At 46.3% G+C, this 15,186-nt stretch overlaps 1 protein-coding gene across 2 annotated transcripts in view; it reads right to left on the bottom strand.

The window, feature by feature from the left end:
• The window catches only part of PLEKHG5 (pleckstrin homology and RhoGEF domain containing G5), a gene marked incomplete at its 3' end in the record, with an annotated part of 419,430 nt that overhangs the window by 202,981 nt on the left and 201,263 nt on the right, over positions 1 to 15,186 (bottom strand). For both annotated transcript variants that reach the window (XM_082273293.1, XM_082273294.1), the window contains exon 2: positions 13,757 to 13,886. In XM_082273293.1, the coding sequence (XP_082129419.1) occupies positions 13,757 to 13,859 (103 nt within the window). In that variant the 5' untranslated portion in view covers positions 13,860 to 13,886. The remainder of the gene's footprint in view (positions 1 to 13,756; positions 13,887 to 15,186) is intronic.

The raw sequence follows: 15,186 nt of genomic DNA on the forward strand, positions 1-15,186 counted from the left end.
GAAAAATGGGGGCAAATACAAGTGTTGCGTTTATAAATCTGTTCAGTATTTTATACCAAAACAGAATATCAACCAAAAATACAGAGAACACACAATACAAATGTTATAAATTAAGTTGCTGTTCAGTGAGTAAAACAAATATTTGATCCCCAAGAAAAACATGACTTCGTACTTGGTGGAGAACCCCTTGTTGGCAAACACAGAGGTAAGTCATTTCTTGTAGTTGGTTATCAGGTTTGCACACATCTCATGAGCGATTTTGATCCACTCTTCTTTACAGATCTTCTCTAAATCCATAAGGTTTCTTGGCTGTCACTTGGCAACTCGGAATTTTAGCTCCCTCCATAAATTGTCTATGGGATTAAGGTCTGGAGACTGGCTAGGCCACTCCATGACCCTAATGTGCTTCTTCTTGAGCAACTCCTTTGTTGCCTTGGTGGTTTGGGTCATTGTCATGCTGGAAGAACCATCCACGACCCATCTTCAGTGTTCTGGCTGAGGGAAGAAGGTTCTCATCCAAGATTTTACAATACATGGCCCCCGTCCATTGGCACCCTCATTGTGGCAAAGTTGGCCTGTATCTTTAGCAGAGAAACCGCCCCAAAGCATCATGTTTCCACTTCCTTGCTTGACTGTAGGGATGGTGACTGTAGGGATGGTGACTGCAGGGATGGCGACTGTAGGGATGGCGACTGTAGGGATGGTGACTGTAGGGATGGTGACTGTAGGGATGGTGGCTGTAGGGATGGTGGCTGTAGGGACGGTGTTCTTAGGGTCATAGTCAGCAATTTTCCTCCTCCAAACACGGCGAGTCGAGTAATGCCAAATAGCTAAATTTTGGTCTCATTTGACCACAGCACTTTCTCCCAATCCTTCTCTGAATCATTTAGATGTTCATTGTCATGACTGTAAATGTGCCTTCTTGAGGAGAGGGACCCTGCAGGTGCTGCAGGATTTCAATCCATGGCGGCGGTTTGTGTTACCACTGGTTTGTTTGATGACTGTGGTCCCAACTGCCTTAAGATCATTCACAAGCTCCTCCCGTGTAGTTCTGGGCTGATCCCTCACTTTTCTCATGGTCATCCTTACCCCATGAGATGAAATCTTGCATGGAGCTCCAGACCGAGGACTATTGAGGGTCATTTCGTATTTCTTCCATTTGCAAATAATCATTCCAACAGTTGTCTCCTTCTCACCAAGCTTCTTGCTGATGGTCTTGTAGCCATTCCAGCCTTGTGTAGGTCTACAATCTTCTCCCTGAAGTCCATTGACAGCTCTTTGGTCTTCCCATGATGGTGAGGTATGAATGGAAGAAAGAGATTCTGTGGACAGGAGTCTTTTATATACATAACAAGTTGTCGTTAGGAGAACCTTCTTACATTGACAGGACTAATCTGTGTACCACATGAGCCCCTACTGAAGACAGTCTGTGGGAGCCACAATTATTGTTGGTTGGTAGGGGATCAAATACTTATTTTACTCACTGAACTGCAACTCAATTTATAACATTTGTATCATGTTTCTGGATTTTTGGTTGATATTCTGTCTCTATCATGTAAAGTACACTTATGATAAAAATTATAGACCCTTAATTTCTTTGTAAGTGGGCAAACTTACACAATCTGCAGGGGGTCAAATCATTATTTCCCCCACTGTGGACTCACAGTCTCGGTTCACACCAAGGCGACACGACTTGGGGGGCGACTAGTGAAGTCGCCGTGCCCCGTGACTTCGGCGTGTCTTACACGGACTTCACATAATGGAAGTCAATGCAAGTCGCTCCGATGTCGCCCCGAAGTAGTACAGGAACTATTTTCTAAGTCGGAGTGACTTGAGTCGCTCCTATTAGAACGGTTCCCGTAGCTCAGGCTGACCAGTCGCGGTAGTGTGAACCAGGACTTAAGCAGCTCTGTAATCATTATTAAACCACTAAAACACATTTTTTTTCAATGCAACTAAATTTGGCCATGGATTAGCCTGTTGTAATCTGTACAGCACAGCTCAGACTGGCAGATTGAGAGCTAGGACTGGGAGCAAATCAGGGGTACTGCATGCAAATATGTTGCTGTGGAACATACTGATAGGAGGAGCAGAGAGAGCAGAAGAATGGTCTTACCAGTATGCCGCTGCTCTTTTATTGTTCACTCAATAGGAGGTGGAGAAAGGACAACACTCTATTCTCTGACTGTAAGTGGTGTCATGCACCTGGCTATGCTGTGTGACAGGTGTAAAAACCTCAAGACTGGACGGACAGAGATACAAATCAATTGTGCTTCAAAATTGAACTTAGCCTTTAACCGGTTGCCGACCGCCGCAAGTACATATACTGCGGCGGTCAGCCCCGGCCAGGCAAAGTGACGTATGGGTACGTCACTAGCCTGGGAGCCAATAGCGGGTGGGCACGCACCGCCGGAGGCGCGCTCCCACCTCGGCTCATTCACGGACACCTCCGTGCGTGTGACCGGCGGACCCGATATCCGCCGGTCACTCGCCATCGTCCGCTGTGAAGGGAGAAAGGCAGCCGGCTGATGTAAACAAAGCCGCCTGTCATTCTTCCCTGTGTAAAAGCACTGATCAAACGGTCCTGCTATGTAGGACTGTTGATCTGTGCTGTTACACACACAGCCACATCCATTTACAGTTAGAAGCACGCCCCTAGGGACACACTTAACCCCTCCCCCTCCAATAAAGTTAACCCCTTCCCTGCCAGTGTCATTTTTGCAGTAACAGTGCATATGTATAGCACTGATTACTGTAGTAATGTCACTGGTACCCCCAAAAGTGTCAAAAATGTCAGTCATGGGTCCGATCTGTCCGCTGCAATGTCGCAGTCCCGCAAAAAAAAAAATCGCAGATCGCCGCCATTACACGTTAAAAAAAAAAAAACACCAAAAATGACAGAAATCTTTCCATTAAACGCAATAACTTTTGCGCAAACCAATCAAAATACGCTTATTGTGATTTTTTTTTACCAAACATAGGTAGCAGAAAACAAATTGGCCAAAAATTTAGATTTTTACATTTTTTATTTTTGGGAATTTCATATAAAAAAATGTGAAAAATATTGTTATTTTTGCAAAATTGTCGCTCTTTTTTTGATTATAGCGCATGATCAAAAAATCGCACAGGTGATCAAATACCACCAAAAGAAAGCTCTGTTTGTGGGAAAAAAAGGACGTCAAATTTGTTTAGGTACAGCGTCGCACGGCCGCGCAATTGTCCGTTAAAGTCACGCAGTGCCCAATCGCAAAATACCCCCTGGTCAGGAAGGGAGTAAAATCTTCCGGGGCTTAAGTGGTTAACTTGAATGCAACATTGTCCCAGAAGAGGGATCTTCCAGGGCACACACTATAGTCCAGTGATGGAGAACCTTGGCACCCCAGATGTTTTGGAACTACATTTCCCATGATGCTCAACTACACTGCAGAGTATATAAGCATCATGGGAATTGTAGTTCCAAAACATCTGGGGTGCCAAAGTTTGCCATCACTGCTATAGTCCATTGCCATTTCCAGGACCAATTCTCCTGCACCCCTAGCTGTGCCCCCAAAGCTCTGCGGTGTTGATCGGGCACTCCGCCCGCACCCTGTATTTGGAAACACCTGGTGTAATCTGGTCCTTTACAAACAGCTGTATACGAGCGCCTAATTACTAGGCAGGTCTGCGGAGAGCTTGGATACCCTCGTCAGCCCCGGAGACATCCAGAACACACCCAGAAACAAGCACAGACACACTCAACCGCAATCCCGTGTTCATCCAGACGGGCGCACCGTGCCGAAAATAATTACAACACAACAACGTCTCGGAAAAAAAGGAACGTATGTCTTAAAGAGAAATGGATCGCAAAATAACTAGGATTTAAAGCTGAACTCCAGGAAAGCTAAAAGTCCTCCCTTGTATTGGGGCTGTGACTGCACTGCAAGGGTTAAACGCTCATTTATGCCTGGAGAATGGGAAAAGCCGTTTTATTACCCCATCCTCCGCCCTGCTAGAAGGGCCCAGTATGATAACATGCATCTGTATGAATAAAACTTTACAATGATTCTAAAGGCTGTTTTTTTTTTTTTGTTTTTTTAATAACAAACATGTAATACTCACCTTCTCTGTGTAATGCTGTTGCACAGAGCAGCCCAGATCCTCTTCTTCTTGGGTCCCCTGCTGGGGCTCCTCCCCCTTGTCCAGTGTCCCCAATAGCAAGGCGCTTGCCATGGGAGCACTGGTGAGAGCTCGCTCCCGAGCATCCATAAGACACGTAGAGCCGCAGCTTGGCTCCCGCTCTCTCCTCATTGGCTCGTTGGCTGTGAATGAGAGCAGTGGGAGCCAATGGCTTCTGCTGCTGTGTCTCAGCCAATGAAGAGAGAGAGACTAGGGACAGACTCCCATGCACATCACTGGATTGAGAGGGGGCTCAAGTGAGTATTAGGGAAGGGCTGTAGAGGGAGCAGCACACAGAAGGTTTTTTTACCTTTCATCCATAAGGCCGTATGGGTATACAGGACATAAGGCAGTATGGGTATACAGGACATAAGGCTGTATGGGTATACAGGACATAAGGCAGTATGGGTATACAGGACATAAGGCTGTATGGGTATACAGGACATAAGGCAGTATGGGTATACAGGACATAAGGCCGTATGGGTATACAGGACATAAGGCTGAATGGGTATACAGGGCATAATGCTGTATGGATATTCAGGACATAAGGCTGTATGGGTATACAGGACATAAGGCTGTGTTGGTATACAGGACATAAGGCCGTATGGGTATACAGGGCATAAGGCTGTGTGGGTATACAGGACATAAGGCTGTATGGGTATACAGGACATAAGGCTGTATGGGTATACAGGACATAAGGCTGTATGAGTATACAGGACATAAGGCTGTATGGGTATACAGGACATAAGGCTGTATGGGTATACAGGACATAAGGCTGTATGGGTATACAGGACATAAGGCTGTATGAGTATACAGGACATAAGGCTGTATGGGTATATGGGACATAAGGCTGTATGGGTACACATAAGGCTGTATGGGTATACAGGACATAAGGCTGTACGGGTATACAGGACATAAGGCTGTATGGGTATACAGGACATAAGGCTGTATGGGTATACAGGACATAAGGCAGTATGGTATGGGTATACGGGACATAAGGCTGAATGGGTATAAAGAACATAAGGCTGTATGGGTATAAAGAACCTAAGGCAGTGTGAGTATACAGGACATAAAGCTGTATGGGTATACAGGACATAAGGCTGTATGGGTATATGGGACATAAGGCTGTATGGGTATACAGGACATAAGGCTGTATGGGTATACGGGACGTAAGGATGTATGGGTATACGGGACATAAGGCTGTGTGGGTATATGGGACATAAGGCTGAGTGAGTATACGGGACATAAGGCTGTATGGGTATACAGGACATAAGGCTGTGTGGGTATACAGGACATAAGGCTGTGTGGGTATACAGGACATAAGGCTGTGTGGGTATACAGGACATAAGGCTGTATGGGTATACAGGACATAAGGCAGTATGGGTATACGGGACATAAGGCAGTATGGGTATACGGGACATAAGGCTGAATGGGTATACGGGACGTAAGGATGTATGGGTATATGGGACATAAGGCTGAGTGAGTATACGGGACATAAGGCTGTATGGGTATACAGGACATAAGGCTGTGTGGGTATAAAGGACATAAGGCTGTATGGGTATACATAAGGCTGTATGGGTATACATAAGGCTGTATGGGTATACATAAGGCTGTATGGGTATACATGACATTAGGCCATGAGGGTATACAGGACATAAGGCTGTATGGGTATACATGACATAAGGCTGTATGGGTATACAGGACATAAGGCTGTGTGGGTATACAGGACATAAGGCTGTATGGGTACAGTATATGGGACATAAGGGTGTATGAGTATACATAAGGCTGTATGGGTATACATGACATTAGGCCATGAGGGTATACAGGACAGGTACACTCTGCCACCCAGGCAGCCAGAGTCCTCCACGTGGCACCGTGCAGCTATGGCCACCACAGATGTTCTTCAGCTCTCAGGCTGCCGCTTGCCAAACTCAAAGTCATGTGTCTCAGAGTTTCCTCTGTAATTTTCTGTGTAATTACAAGGCTGCGTCCTTTATTTGTGACCCCTGTGACTTGGCATCGTGTCACCCCAAGACGCACACCCAGTGACCCCGGGACACAATAAGACACGGGTCTACCGGGAACAGAAATGTCATCATTGCATGGCACCATCCTTATATACAATACACCTTCCCAGCCAGCAGTAGGAGAATGTAAAGGGGGGCTGGGTCAGGGTCAAGGAGTACTGCTTTAAGCAAAACTGGCGTTTTACTTTAAATACACTATATTACCAAAAGTATTGGGACGCCCGCCTTTACACACACATGAACTTTAATGGCATCCCAGTCTTACTCCGTAGGGTTCAATATTGAGTTGGCCCACCCTTTGCAGCTATAACAGCTTCAACTCTTCTGGGAAGGCTGTCCACAAGGTTTAGGAGTGTGTCTATGGGAATGTTTGACCATTCTTTTAGAAGCGCATTTGTGAGGTCAGGCATTGATGTTGGACAAGAAGGACTGGCTCACAGTCTCCACTCTAATTCATCCTAAAGGTGTTCTATTGGGTTGAGGTCAGGACTCTGTGCAGGCCAGTTAAGTTTCTCCACCCCAAACTCTCTCATCCATGTCTTTATGGACCTTGCTTTGTGCACTGGTCCAAATCATTTGGTAGAGGGGGGGGGATTATGGTATGGGGCTATTTTTCAGGGGTTGGGTTTGGCCCCTTAGTTCCAGTGAAGGGAACTCCTAAGGCATCAGCATACCAAGACATTTTGGACAATTTCATGCTCCCTACTTTGTGGGAGGAATTTGGGGATGGCCCCTTCCTGTTCCAACATGACTGCGCACCAGTGCACAAAGCACGGTCCAAAGTTGACGCCTTAAGAGTTCCCTTCACTGGAACTAAGGGGCCAACCAACCCCTGAAAAATAACCCCCACACCATATTTCCCTCTCCACCAAATGATTTGGACCTTAGTTCCAGTGAAGGGAACTCTTAATGTGTCAGCTTTGGACCTTGCTTTGTGCACTGGTGTGCAGTCATGTTGGAACAGGGAGGTGCCATCCCCAAACTCCTCCCACAAAGTTGGGAGCATAAAATTGTCCAAAATTTCTTGGTATGCTGACGCCTTAAGAGTTCCTCACTGGAATTAAGGGGCCAAGTCCAACCCCTGAACAACAACCTCACACCATAATCCCCCCTCCACCAAATGATTTGGACCAGTGCAAAAAACAAGGTCCGTAAAGACATGGATGAGTGAGTTTGGGGTGGAGGAACTTGACTGGCCTGCACAGAGTCCTGACCTCAACTGGATAGGACGCCTTTGGGACAAATTAGAGTGAGGCCTTCTCGTACAACGTCAGTGTCTGACCTCACAAATGCGCTTCTAAAAAAGAATGGTCAAACATTCCCATAGACACTCCTAAACCTTGTGGACAGCCTTCCCAGAAGAGTTGAAGCTGTTATAGCTGCAAAGGGTGGGCCAACTCAATATTGAACCCTACGGACTAAGACTGGGATGCCATTAAAGTTGATGTGTGTGTAAAGGCAGGTGTCCCAATACTTTTGGTAATATAGTGTAAGCCGTATAAATTTTGTACGTTTTACTGTTTAATCTGCTGGAACGCGCTTCGTCTGCTAATGGATGGAATGCCATGAGTGATATTCCCTTTTTACCCTGAAAACAAAGCCGGCTTTAATCAAAGTGTTTCCATGAAAGGTGATTTGTCTCCCCACCACACCTCACATTAAAATTCAATCCTGCGTTAGATCAGATTGTCGTCTACAGAATCTTCTCCCAACTGCGGGGGCAAGCCGCTATATTACATCTCACTGGAGAGATTTACTGCTTGAAAAAGACTTTTAAATAGGGGGTATGAGGTGTGGCATTAACCACTTGATTCTCCGGAAGGTTTGCCCCCCTTCATGACCAGGCCATTTTATGCTATTCAGCACTGTGCTACTTTAACTGGCAAATGCACGGTCATGCAATGCTGTACCCAAATGAAATTTATATCATAAATATAGCATTCTTTTGGTGGTATTTGATCACCACAGGGTTTTTTTTTTTTTTTTTTTTTTTTATTATATAAACAAAAAAATACTAAAAAAAAAAAACATCCAATAAAAAAAAAAAATGTAAAAATCAAATTTCCTTATAGATTTTGGCCAAAATGTATTCTGCTATATGTCTGTGATCAAAAGAAGATACCCAAAAGTGTATATTCATTGGTTTGTGTGAATGTTTTAGCATCTACAAACTATGGGATTTATTTATGGAATAATTTTTTTTTATTCCACTAACAGCGGCGATCAGCGACTTATAAAGGGAGTGCGATAAGTCGGACAATCTGACACTAACTGATGCTGGGGGGGGGAACTAACTGCCACTGACTTCACCAATGACACTAATATAGTGACCAGTGATAAAACTGTACACGGTCACTGTACTAATGGCTGGGAAGGGGTTAACATCTATTGGTGATTAACCACTTGCCGACCAGTCACTGGGACTGAAATGCAGCAAAGTGGCTCGATAACGCCTGGCGACGTAGACCTACGTCACCAGACATTCCCCGACTCCCGCTGTATTCAGACACAGCGGGAGTCGGGCCAGGGGAGGAGCAGTGGCGATCGCCGCCGCTCTTCCCCGATCGTCGGGGAATCGAGTTTGGAGATCCGCCCGCTTGTGTAAACAGAGCGGGCGGATCTCCTAAGTGACAAACAGTGACAGATTGCAGGGTTCAGCATAGCTGAACATGCGATCTGTCTCTGTGTCACTCAGTCACCTCCCCCCACACACGTCAGTAAGCACCAGGCATACATTAACCCCTCCCTCTCCAATAAAATTTACCCCTTCCCTGCCAGTGTCATTATTACAGTAACAGTGCATATATATAGCACTGATTACTGTAGAAATGTCACTGGTCCCCCCAAAAGTGTCAGTCAAGGGTCCGATCTGTCCGCCGCAATGTCGCAGTCCCGCAAAAAAAAAAATCGCAGATCGCCGCCATTACTCGTTAAAAAAAAAACACCAAAAATGACAAAAATCTTTCCCTTGGTTAGTAAACGCAATAACTTTTGCGCAAACCAATCAAAATACGCTTATTGTGATTTTTTTTTACCAAACATGGGTAGCAGAAAACAAATTGGCCAAAAATGTAAAAAAAAATGTGATTTTTACATTTTTTTGGGGGAGAATTTCATATAAAAAAAATGTGAAAAATATTGTTATTTTTTCAAAATTTATGCTCTTTTTTTGTTTATAGCGCAAAAAGTAAAAATCGCACAGGTGATCAAATACCACCAAAAGAAAGCTCTATTTGTGGGGAAAAAAGGACGTAAATTTCGTTTGGGTACGGCGTTGCATGACCGCGCAATTGTCAGTTAAAGTCGCACAGTGCCGAATCGCAAAAAGTGGCCCAGACGTAAGACAGCAAAATCCTCCGGTGGTAAAGTGGTTAAGAGATTACCTGTGTGCCTAACAATGTTTATTGTGTGCTGATATTTAAGATCTCTTTGTTTCTTATCCCTGCTTTGCAGGGATGAGAAAAAGGGAGATCGTTCCCTTAATTGTCAACACAGGGTTCTGAGCTGTGATTGGACAAAGCCAATCAGCAGGTCCCAACCATGAATTACTGTCCGGGACCTGCTGACAGATTTGAGTTGTGCTCAATCACAGCGGGTGCCAGCAGGGGGGGGGAGGTAGCGCGCATCCTAAACCTGGAAGCAGGAAGTGACGTATGGGGACATCGCTTTTCCTGTGCAGGCTGCCCATCCGCAGTACATTGCGGGTGGGCGGTCTTTAAGTGGTTAAAGATAAAACAACAAAACCAGCTTTCCCCTGCAGTACTTTTTGTGGCTTGTGAAATGATCATAGAGACATGTGATCCTATATAGAAGGATCACAGGAGCTCTGTGATCATTCCAGAGAGTGTAACGGTCGGCTGTCTGACTGTTGTCTCTCAACGGGGAGTGATCGTGGGTGTCAGGCGGCAATAAGAGCCGACTGACCCATACATCGGCTTCCCCACTGTCGAATAGGGGCGAGAGCGCGCCCGTTTGACCCCTAGCTGCAGGACCGCGACTGACGTAGGTCTACGACGGTTTGCACAGGAGAGCCACCCTGCCGCAGTAAAAAGGCGGCGGGTGGTCGGCAACAGGTAAAGTGATTGTAAGGGCTGAGGGTTTTTTACCTTCATGTATTCTGTGATTGAAGGTAAAAAGCCTTCTGTGTGCAGCCCCCCCCCCCCCCATATTCACCTAAGCTCCCTCTCAAACCAGAGATGTGCACAGGAGCCTCGGCTGTCCCGGGTCTCTCTCTCCTCATTGGCTGAGACACAGCATTGGGAGTCATTGGCTCCAACTCCTGTCAATCACAGCAAGTGAGCCAATGAAAAGAGAACAGGGTTGTGGGCGAGCAGCAGCTCTATGTGTCTTATGGACAAATAGAGCGGAGCTCAGGAGCGAGCACGCACCGGTCAAGGGGGGGGAGGCAGGAGTGCCAGCAGGGGGACCCAAGAAGAAGAGGATCGGGGCTGCTGTACAGAGCAGGTAAGTATAACATGTTTGTTATTTTTTTTTAAAGAGCCTTTAATATCACTTTAACATAGGCCCCTTTGTGCGTTCTGTTGTAATTTTAATCTGCATCGACTGCTCAAGTCCTGAAGAAGAGGGAGACCCCCCCCCCCCCCAAAACATGTTGGATGTATCTGATGCTTTTAACCATTAAAGGTTTCAAAAAGTCTTCAATGTGAATTTAAAATTTGTACCAGATTGCTCCTCCATACAAACTCAAGAACCTGCTATCTAGCGAGCTCTTCTTTGTGTCGCTATCAGAGAGGGAGCATTCTAGGACCCGAACAGGGTCCACCCATACTAAACCTCAGTCATTTATTTGCTTTACTGTAGATCCATCAGAACCTTTACATCTGTTTGGCGCTCCTTTATCTACAGTGTTACACATTTTTCTTAGGGCTCTTTCACACGGGCGATCCGATCAGATCCGCCTGTCAGTTTTTTAGGCGGATCTGATCGGATCCTCCATGCAGCTCTATGGGGCAGCGGATGTCAGCGGAGACACCTCCACTGACACCCGCTGCCATCCGTATCCGATCCTGTCCGTGAAATCCGGACGGATGGAAACCCTATTTTCCATCCGTTCAGGGATCGGATGAGAGCGGACAGGCGGTCTGCTCTCATCCGATCCCCCATAGAGAGCAGCGGGAGCTGTGAAACCTCCCTCTCCGCACTGCAAGCGGAGACGGAGCTGTCATCCGCCGGCTCGGCGGGGATCGGCGGATCGATCCCCGCTGAGCAGCACGGATCCGCCTACGGAGGCGGACCGTGTGAAAGAGCCCTTACTCCGTGGAGTCTTGGAGAAGCCAAGTGTCATCACACTTCCAATTACTGACCTCACAATCCACAATCATTTCTACCAGGCCTTTGAGATCTGGCACGACTACCCATGTTTGGGTTCTATATCGGATAACTTGGCACTGGTGATGTTGTTAATCATCTACTCCTCTAGTCCAGCTTTTCTCAACCTTTTTACCCCAGAGGAACCCAGAAAGTAATTTTCAGGTCTCAAGGAACCATTATTAAAACCAGTTCAAAAAACTGGAGTTAATGGCAAGAACGCCCCTTACAGTGGTGGTCATTGATACAGATAGCTAAAAAAGATCATTGGTTCTGCCAAGTAGCGCTGGTCCCGGAACTATGCTGGCACCATCAGGTGGGAGGTCAACTAACCACAGCTCAAGAAATCCCTAGCATCCTCTTGGATAACTTTAGTGTTCCATTCCATGGAACTCTAGTGCAGAATGGATGCTCTAGTCCAGCCTTTCTCAATCTTTTTACCCCAGAGGAACCCAGAAAACAATTTTCAGTTCTCGAGGAACCCTTACTATAAACTAATTCTAAAACCGGAGTCAATGGCAAAAGAGCATTCATCCCAGTCGATGCCTTCTAAGAGGAAAAGTGTTGGATTGAAGCTAGCAACGTGATGTCAACAAGCGTGGAACTCTGGATGAGAATGGCTGCTCTAGTTCAGCCTTTCTCAACCTTTTTTTTACCCCAGAGGAGCCCAGAAAACTCATTTTCAGGTCTCGAGGAACCCTTACTATAAACTGTTTCTAAAACCAGAGTCAATGGCAAAAGAGCATTCATCCCAGTCGATGCCTTCTAAGAGGAAACGTGTTGGATTGAAGCTAGCAACGTGATGTCAACAAGCGTGGAACTCTGGTTGAGAATGGCTGCTCTAGTCCAGCCTTTCTCAACCTTTATTTTTACCCCAGAGGAGCCCAGAAAACAATTTTTGGGTCTCCAGGAACCCTTACTATATACCAATTCTAAAACCGGAGTCAATGGCAAAAGAGCATTCATCCCAGTCGATGCCTTCTAAGAGGAAATGCGTTGGGTTGGAGCAACGTGATGTCAACAAGTGTGGAACTCTGGATGAGAATGGCTGCTCTATTTCAGCCTTTCTCAACCTTTTTTTTACCCCAGAGGAGCCCAGAAAACTAATTTTCAGGTCCCGAGGAACCCTTACTATAAACTAATTCTAAAACCGGAGTCAATGGAAAAAGAGCATTCATCCCAGTCGATGCCTGCTAAGAGGAAAAGTGTTGGATTGAAGCTAGCAACGTGATGTCAACAAGTGTGGAACTCTGGTTGAGAATGGCTGCTCTAGTCCAGCCTTTCTCAATCTTCTTACCCCAGAGGAACCCAGAAAACAATTTTTGGGTCTCCAGGAACCCTTACTATAAACGAATTCTAAAACCGGAGTCAATGGCAAAAGAGCATTCATCCGAGTCGATGCCTTCTAAGAGGAAATGCGTTGGATTGGAGTAACGTGACGTCAACAAGCGTGGACTGCACTGATTTTATCCAATATCGGTGTAATTCATTGTCCTTGATGTACGTGCAATTTTTATTTAATAAACTAGCTTCATACGCATTAATGCACTATGAGCGTCTTCCATTATCTTTTACAACCACATGATATGATTTACAAGAATAAGGAGCACCATAAGCCTGGATACATTCCCTGGAGCTGGCTGACCACTTCTCTTCAGAGGCGCTTCCACACACACGCATAGGAGCTCTTGGTGGGATCATTTGATTTGGTAAGCGGGCAATTTTCACATATAGAGCACAGCGGTGACACACTTTCCATTGTGGATTATTTCAGCTGCACTACAAATAGTTTGTTGTATTTGCATGTGGGAAGGTTAAAGCGTCATCTTTATTTACTAAACACATTAACCGGTATCTGACCGCCGCACGACTATTTACTGCGGCAGTCAGCCCCCTACAGGCAAAGCGACGTAGGGCTACGAACCTCTAGGGGGCGAGCGCGCGCCACTGGAGGCGCGCTCCCACCCCTGCTCATTCACTAATATCCCTGCGCGAGTGGGCGGCGGCTCCGATGTCTGGTCCTGCATGTAGCCAGGGAGAGGACTGCCTCTTCTAAGGAGGCTGCACTCTGATGTAAAGGTTTCTTGACTTTCTGATAGTGGGGGGGGGGGCTCTTGACAGCTAATGTAAGGGGGGGTGGGGTGCACTGGAAACCTAGTCTTACATAATGCTGATGCGGCCTGCTATGAAATTGAGTTTGACAGCCTTGTGGTAGACAGTTCACCTAAGACAACGTAGTTCCTTACCTTGAGGGGGGAGGTCAAATCGTATGTGTCGATCAAAGTGCATGGCGCTGTGGAACTTGATGTCACATGTCTCGCACAGGTTCAAAGGGTTTTTTTGGTTCATTTGTTGGCAATCAGCGTGGTGACATACCTGTGACACAAGAAAAGATCACATTAATAAAAGAGTAGAGAAATCCCTATAGTGCTTGTATACATAGGAACAGCATGGTGGCTTAGTGGTTAGCACTTCAACTCTGGGGTTCTTGGGTCGAATCCCAACCAGGACACCATCTGCATGGAGTTTGCACGTGCCTGGGTGGGTTTCTTCCCAAATTCCAAATATGTGCTAGAAGGGTAAATGGCCCCAGTATGTATGTGAGATAGGGAATTTAGATTGTAAGCTCCTTGAAGGCAGGGACTGATTTGAAAGCAGTGGCGGCCCATCCATTGGGGAAACAGGGGCGCCGCTCCCCCTATCCATGCGTCCGGCCCCCTAATCTACATGCAGGGCGCCGGACGCATGGATTACAATTTTTTTTTTTTTAAGCACGTGATTAGAGCCAAAGGCTCTAATAGGCTTGAAAAAAGGGTGGGCTCGGGGCGCAGAGCACTGCGCCCCCGAGCCCACCCAGTTGTGTGACAATAGTGAATGAATATTCACTATTGTCACACGGATCCTCCTCCTGGCCAATCAGGAAGCGGGTCCTGAGATCCGTTTCCCGATTGACCGAAAGGAGAAGCCATGCCATTGGCCAAGTAGGAGGAGGAGGGAGGAGACGCAGGAGACTGAGGGGGAAGCCGCCGCGCCTGCCTGCCCTCCAGATGTCCAGGGCAAGTGAGCCGGGGACCGGGGGGGGGGGGGGGTATGGTTTGGTCCGTCTGACCCCCCCCCCCCCGGCTCATGGAGCACCAACTGCCACTGTGTGAATGTGCAATAGATGAATGCCTATAATAAATAATTACACATCTCTTGAGCTTGTATCCGTTCTTTTACTGGTCGATGGTATGAAATGCATCAATGTTACATAAACCGTTTATAAAACACACTAAGAAATATCTTCTGGACACACAGCACTGATTATATAACACGCCATGCCTTGTGTCCGGATTAAAGTGGAACTCTGGATAAATATATATTCACTATTATACTGGACTAAGGATTTGTAATTCTGTCTGGCCAGTCTTGTGTTTTACACACATTTTCAACATGTCCCAGCCAGACAGGAGACGCTTGTAATCAGGGCTTTTTTTCTCAGAGAATAGGTGCAGGTACTTCCCCCTTCTGAGTCACCCTTGTCTCCGCCCCTTTTAGAGAATACAGAGGCAAGTATTATTATTTGGTACTGAGTAGTTTGATTGGAATTTGCAAATGAAAAGCAGTAAAATAGACAACAATAGACCCCCCCCCCCACTAACAATAGATAACCCAGCAACAATAGAACCCCCAACAA

This window comes from Pelophylax lessonae (genome assembly GCF_965119305.1).
Source record: "Pelophylax lessonae genome assembly, chromosome: 12".
NCBI classification, from domain to species: domain Eukaryota; kingdom Metazoa; phylum Chordata; class Amphibia; order Anura; family Ranidae; genus Pelophylax; species Pelophylax lessonae.